Source organism: Empidonax traillii, unplaced genomic scaffold (genome assembly GCF_003031625.1).
Source record: "Empidonax traillii isolate 1590-97213 ecotype Southwest subspecies unplaced genomic scaffold, ASM303162v1 scaffold1848:size55499, whole genome shotgun sequence".
Lineage (NCBI taxonomy): Eukaryota > Metazoa > Chordata > Aves > Passeriformes > Tyrannidae > Empidonax > Empidonax traillii.
Genome location: NW_020957041.1, coordinates 9,794 through 16,527, shown reverse-complemented (window position 1 = coordinate 16,527; position 6,734 = coordinate 9,794). Strand labels below are relative to the sequence as shown.

At 62.0% G+C, this 6,734-nt stretch overlaps 1 protein-coding gene across 3 annotated transcripts; it reads right to left on the bottom strand.

Annotated features, from left to right (window-relative positions):
• Positions 1-28: 28 nt before the first annotated feature.
• Positions 29-6,408, bottom strand: LOC114071109 (leucine-rich repeat LGI family member 4-like). Of its 3 annotated transcripts, XM_027908800.1 has the most exons (9): positions 6,257-6,408; positions 5,430-5,501; positions 4,830-4,901; positions 4,370-4,441; positions 3,891-3,962; positions 3,161-3,333; positions 2,348-2,512; positions 1,309-1,817; positions 29-336 (listed from the first exon to the last, which is right to left on the bottom strand). In XM_027908800.1, the coding sequence occupies exons 1-9, from the start codon at positions 6,394-6,396 to the stop codon at positions 34-36; spliced, it is 1,578 nt and encodes a 525-aa protein (XP_027764601.1). In that variant the 5' UTR covers positions 6,397-6,408; the 3' UTR covers positions 29-33. The 3 variants fall into 3 exon arrangements, with proteins under 3 accessions (XP_027764601.1, XP_027764604.1, XP_027764603.1); XM_027908803.1 differs by lacking the exon at positions 3,891-3,962; XM_027908802.1 differs by lacking the exon at positions 5,430-5,501.
• Positions 6,409-6,734: the final 326 nt, after the last annotated feature.

Sequence of the window (6,734 nt, the reverse complement as noted above, 5' to 3'; positions counted from 1 at the left end):
TGGGGACACAGTGGCTGATGTCCCCATGTCCTCTCATGCCCCGAGCTCTACGGTGATGTGCCAGTAGATCTGGGTGGCCCCTTTGAAGCTCGAGGCCACAAGGAAGTGCCGTTGGCCAACGGTGACAGGGACAAAGGCACGGGGGGTGGGCACCAGCAGCTCCTGGGTGGGCTCCAGGTGCCCCTCGGGGCCCAGGCGGAACACGCGGCTCAGGGCGAAGTCGTTGCCCAGCAGGACATAGCGGTGGCCACCCAAGGTCAGTGGCTGGAAGATCATCGACCCCCGAGCCGGGACCTGCTGGATCTCCCGGAACATGGAGCCCTCCCAGCGCATCACCTGGAAAGGGGGGACAGGGGTGGGAGGTGGGTGGGGTGGGAGGTAGGATTGTGGGTTGGGTTGGGTGGTGGGATCATGGGATGGATTGGGAAGGGTGGTGGGATCATAGGGTGGGTTGGGAAGGGTGGTGGGATCATAGAGTGGGTTGGGTTGTGTTGGGTTTTGTTGGGCTGTGTGCAGTGGTGGGGTTGTGAGATGGGTGGTGGAATCGTGGGAAGGATTGGGTTGGGTGGTGGGATGGGTAGTGGGATAGCAGGATGGGTGATGGGATCATGGGACGGGTTGGGATGGGTGGTGGGACCGTGGCATGGATTGGAAAGGGTGGTGGGATCATGGGATGGGTGGTGGGGTCATAGGATGGGTGGTGGGGTCACAGGAAAGACGTGGCACCCCATAACCACATGATGGTGATGGATCCCCTTGGACCCATGATCTTGATGGATCTCCTTAACAACATAACCCTGGTGACCCCCCGTAACCCCATGACCCTGCTGTACCCCCACAACCACACAACCCTGGTGGACCCCCATGGACTCCTGCTGACCCCATGACCACCCAACCCCGATAACTCCCCATAACCACACAACCCTGGTATCCCCCATGACCTCATGACCTTGCTGGCCTCCCATGGTCCCCGATGAGCCCCATGATGACCACAACCCTGGTGACCCTCCCAGACCTACGACCTTGATGGTTCCCCATAACCCTGTGATGATGATGGACCCCAACAGCCCCATGACGATGATGGAATCGCATGACCCTGCTGACCCCCACGACGGTGATGGCCCCCAAGACCATATGACCTCATTGATCCCCCACAACCACATGACCCCTGGTGTCCCCCATGGCCTCATGATGTTGCTGGACCCCCATGGACCCCTGATGACCCCCAAGAGCAGAATGATTCTGACGGCCCCCCGTAACCACACAACCCTGATATCCTCCCTGCCCAGTCCCCGACCTGCCCCCCACCTTGGCGTCCCCCAGGAAGCGCGTGAGGCACAGGAACACGTGTCCCCTCAGCCGGAAGTGCTTCGCCGCGTACACGTCGGGCACGTGGGGGATGTCGGTGTGGGGGGTGAAGACCCCCCCGCTCCACCGGTACACGAGGGGTCTCCTGGCCCCCGAGCACACCACGAGCGCCGGGCGCCCGCCCAGCTCCAGGAACTCCAGGTGGGTGTCGCGGTGCCACGCCCGCAGGGTCTGGTGGGGGTAGAAGCCGCGCCCACCCCAGCGGAACACGGTGCTGGTGCCCCCCTTGGAGCTGTCGGCCACGCCCAGGTACAGGTGGCCCCCGAGGCGGGCGGTGGCCACGGCGTGGGGGCGACGCAGCCGCCCGGCCCCGAGGCTCTGGTGGCGAACAAAAGTGGCCCCAGGGCCACCAGAGCGGCGCCAGACCCAGGAACCGCCTCGGAGCTGGGCCACCACCACCAGGAGGGACCCTCCAAGGGGCAGGGGGTGGCAGGCCACGGGGGAGGAGCCTGTGGGGACAGCGAGGTTATGGGGGGTAAGGGGTTGGGGATGTTGGGGTGGTGGGGACGAGGCACTGGGGATTTTGGGGATGTTGGGAACACTGGGGACGTCTCTATGTGGACATTGGGGACATTGGGAACACGGGGGACATTGGGATGGTGGTGACAGGGCTATGGGGACATCGGGATGGTGGGCACAAGGCTATGGGGACATGGGGGACATGGGGGACAGTGGGGACATGAAGGTGGTGGGGATGTCTCTATGGGGACAGTGGGGACATTTGGGTTGGGGTGGTGGTTTTGGTCTCCTCCAGCCCATTTTTTAGGTTCTTCACCCCATTTTTTGTGGTCCTTTACTCCATTTTTGAGGTCCCTCACCCCATTTTTGGGCTCCTCCAGCCCATTTTTTAGGTCCTTCACCCCATTTTTTGTGGTCCTTTACTCCATTTTTGAGGTCCCTCACCCCATTTTTGGGCCCCCCTCAGCTGATTTTGGGATCACCCCACCCAGGGTGGGTTTTGGGGTCCCCCCAGACTCACTGTTGATGATGGTGGGGGCCTGGAACCTCCCGGCCAGTTGGTCCCACTCCAGGAGGGCGCAGGCGCCGGCAAAGGGCTGGGCCAGGGCCACCCCCTGGTGCCCCCCCAGTGTGAAGGACTCGGCCCCCAGGGATGAGAAGGGCAGGGACTGGAATGGCCGGAGCTCTGGGGACACAGGGACATGATGGGGACACCAAGGGGACAGCCCAATGCCACCCCCAGGGACATGGAGACATGCCAGGGCCACCCCTGTGCGAAGGAATGGGTGTACAGAGGTGAAGAGGGCGGGGACTGGAACGGGCAGCACTCCTGGGACAGGGGGACACTGTGGGGGTGCCATGGGGACATCGTGGGGACAGCCTAGGCACAGCGCCAGGGGCGTGGGGACACACTGGAGACACCCCCCTGCCATCCCCGGGGACATGGGGACAGCACTGGGACATGCCTGGGGACATGGGGACACCCCAGAGGACAAGCCCGATGCCACCCCCCAGGGACACCACGGGGACACCCCAGAGACATCCCCAGGGATGTGGGGACACCCCATGGACACTCCAGGGACAGGAGGACACCCCAGGGACACCCTCAGGGACACTGTGGAGGCTTTTGGGGGACACTTTGCTGCCACTCCCAGGGACACCATGGGGACACTCGGGTTCCTTGGGGACACTTCGGAGGCTCTTGGGGCACCTCAAGGGCACTCTGGGGACACTGGGGATGCTTTGGGGACATTGGGGTCCCCAGGTGTGTTTGTACCCCCAGCCCAGGGTGTCCAGTCCCCTCCCAGTCCCTCCCAGTGCTCCCAGTTCCCACCTGCCCGCTGGCACTGGAAGTCCCGGGGATCCAGGTGGGCGAGGGGGGTCCCTTGGTGGGGGGAGGGGCTGTGGCAGCTCCCGGTGGCTTCAGGGGAGGAGGGGACTGTCCCCAGCCAGGACAGGAGCCACCGCAGGTGACAATCACAGCGGAACGGGTTCCCCCGCAGGTCTCTGCGCCACCAATTGTCACCAAAGTGTCACCAAAATGTCCCCAAATGCCACCAAATGTCCCCACGTGCCACCAAATCCTCCAAATCCCTTCAAGTCCCCCAATGTCCCACCAATGTCCCCAAGGTACCCCAAAACCCCCAATGTCCCCAATGCCCCCCAAACCACCCCATGTGCTTCATGTCCCCCGTTGTCCCCTTGTCCCCAATGTCCCAAACACACCCCATTCCCCCCATCTCCACACCCCCAACATCCCCATCCCCTCAGTGTCCCCAATGTCCCAGCGTCCCCCCATGGCCCCAAAGTCCCTACACCTCCCCCAATGTCCTGAATGTCCCCAACATTCCCCCAATGTCCCCATCCCCCAATGTCCCCATTGTCCCCACACCTCCCCCAATGTCCTGAATATCCCCAGCGTTCCCCCAATATCCCTATCTCCCAATGTCCCCAACGCCCCATCGTCCAATCCCTGCAACGTCTCCGATGTCCCCAATCCCCCCAACACTCCCAGTTTCCCTCCCTGTCCCCAGTGTCCCCCAGTGTCCCCCAGTGTCACCCACAGGTGGCTCAGGGTCTCCAGTCCCTGGAAGAGCCCCCGAGGCAGCGTCTCCAGGCGGTTGTTGGCCAAACTCCTGGGGGGACATTGGGGACGTTGAGGGGGACACTGGAGGAACATCGTGGGGTTTGGAGGGTTTGGGGACACTTGGGGGCGCTTGGGAGCAGCTGGGGACAGGGAAATGGGGGCATTTGGGGACACCTGGAAGCAGCTGGGGACATGGGGACAGGGACACAGGGACAGGAACATGGGGACACTTGGGGACAAGGACGTGGGGGCATTTGGGGACAGTGGGGACATTGGGAACACCTGGGGAGCCTTCTGGACAGGGACATGGGGACACCTGAGGATGCCTGGGGACATTTGGAGACACCTAGGGACAACCAGGGACATGGGGACACATGGGGACACCTGGAGATATTTGAGGACACCCCAATGTCCCCAATCCTCCCCAATGTCCCCCATGTCCCCAGTGTCACTCACAGGAACAGGAGCCCCCGGAGGCCCCGCAGGGCGGTGGGTTCGATGGCCCCAACCTCATTGTCCTCGATGAACCTGCGGCACCAGTTCATACCAGTTTGTACCACTTCATACCAGTTCTCACCAGTTCACACCAGTTCAGCTCGGTATCTCCCCCCCAGTACAGCCCAGTCCCTCCACACTTCCCCCAGTTCCTCTCAGCACAGCCCAGTTTATCCCAGTCCACCCTAGTCCCTCCTCAGTGTCTCCCCAGTCCAGCCCAGTTCATCCTAATCCAGTCCCTCCTCAGTGTCTCCCCAGTCCAGCCCAGTTCATCCTAATCCAGTCCCTCCTCAATGTCTCCCCAGTTCCTCCCAGTCCCTCCTCAGTGTCCCCCCAGTTCCACACCAGTCCCTTCCAGTCCATTCCCAGTGCCCTCCCAATCCCCTCCCAGTCCCCCTCAGTCCCTCCCAGTCCCTCTCACAGGTACTCCAGTAACACCAGTCCAGCAAAGGCCCCGTCCCCGATGGTCCCCAAGCTCCCGGCGGTGACCAACCTGTGGGGACACCCCAGGGACACTTTGAGGACACTTTGGGACCATTTAGGGCCAAGGAGGTGACATTTGGGGCCATTTCAGGACTCTTGGGAACACCCTGGGGACATTTGAGGACATTTTGGGATCACTTTAGGGACACTTTGGGACCACTTGGGAACTCCTGGGAACACCTTGGGGACATTTGGGGACACTCAGAAGACATTTGGGGACATTTGGAGACCCTCTGGGGACACACTGAGGACACTGAGGGGACCTTGGGGATGTCCTGGGGATATCTGGGGACACTGAGGTGACATTTGGGGACATTTGGTGATACTTTGGGGCCGTTTGGGGCCATTAGTGACACTTTCAGGACATTTTGGGGACACTCTGAAGATACTTCAGAGACACAGAGGTGACATTTGGGGCTATTTGGGGCCATTTGGGGACACGTTGGGGACATTTGGAGACACTTTGGGGACATGGGGACAGATTGGGGACACACGGGGTGACATTTGGGGACACTTTGAGGACATTGGGGTCACTCACAGCAGCTGCAGGCTCGGGGTGTGGCGGAAGCTGCCCTCGGCCAGGACCTCGATGTGCCACCGAACCAGTGACCTGGGGGAACTGGGTGAACTGGGAGGGACTGAGAGGGCATTGGGGAGGGCTGGGAGGACCAAACTGGGCTAAACTGGGGAAAAAGGGGTCAAACTGGGCTAAACTGAGGGAAAGCAGGAACAACCTGGGCCAAACTGGAGTCAAACTGGGCTAAACTGAGGTTAAACTGGGAGAAACAGGGACCAAACTGTGCTAAACTGGTCCAAGTCAGTCCTAAACTGGAGCTAAACTGGGTCAAACCAGTATCTGACTGGGCCATACCGACCCCAGTCAGCCCCAAACTGGTCTAAACCAGCCAGAAACTGGGCCCAGCCCCGCCCATCCCATGCGGGGGAGGGGCTTCGAATGATGACATCACAGCAGGGGCGGGGCCTCAGGGGATCATTGGGTGTCCCGGGGAGTCCCCACTGGGGGCTCACGGGGTGGGGGTTCAGGGGGCACCCCAAAAGAGGGAGGTCGAAGGGGGGTCCCAGAAGGGGCTTTCCCATGGAGGGAGGTGGTTTTAGGGGATCCCAGGGGTGGTTTTTTGAGGTGGGGCCCTAAAAAGGGGGGAAAGGGGGTGCCCAGAGTGGGAGGGGTAGCAGGGGAGTTTTTGGGGAATCCACAAGGAGGGGTCACAGGAGGGTTCTAGGGGTGCCCCCCAAAGAGAGGGGGTCGCAGGGGGGACTCAGGAGGGAAACCACATTAGGGGTGGTCCCAAAGGGAAGAGGGGATAAAAGGGGAGGGTCCCCAAATTGGAGGGGGGGGTCACTCACAGCGTTGCCAGGCGGGGGGGGAGCCCCCGGGGGACCCCCCCGGACCCCCCCCGGCACAGGGCGCTCTCCCGGTCGCACTCGCAGCCCCCCGGGCAGCCGCCGCCTCCCCGGAGGGGTGTCCCAAACCCACCCCCCCACATCGGGACCCCTCCCAAGCCCCTCCTCACCCCCAGCAGCAACAGCAGCACCAACGCGGCCCCCCCCGCCCTCATGGAGCCCCTTCAAATGCCTCCCCCCCCAAAAGATGCCCCCAAAATGATTCCCCGCAACTGGTCCCCCCCAAAAAGCCCCCCCTAAAATTGCCCCCTCCGAAACTGCCCCCCCTCAAAAGACCCCCCTACAACTGCGCTCCGAAACTCCCCTCCCCGAACTGAACCCCCGCAAAAAAAAACCCTAAATCTTCCCCCTCAATGCCCCCGAAACTTCCCGTCCTCGAAGGGATCCCCCCAAGAGACCCCCCTTAAATCTGCCCCCCGAA

Bases quoted from the DNA above. Each gene is read 5' to 3' on its own strand.
- LOC114071109 (XM_027908800.1), bottom strand. From the start codon at position 6,396: ATGTGGGGGGGTGGGTTTGGGACACCCCTCCGGGGAGGCGGCGGCTGC. The intron at 5,502-6,256 runs GTGAGTGACCCC...CAGTTCCCCCAG, and splicing joins CCCCCCCGCCTGGCAACGCT to GTCACTGGTTCGGTGGCACA. The intron at 1,818-2,347 runs GTGAGTCTGGGG...CTGTCCCCACAG, and splicing joins GGCCCCCACCATCATCAACA to GCTCCTCCCCCGTGGCCTGC.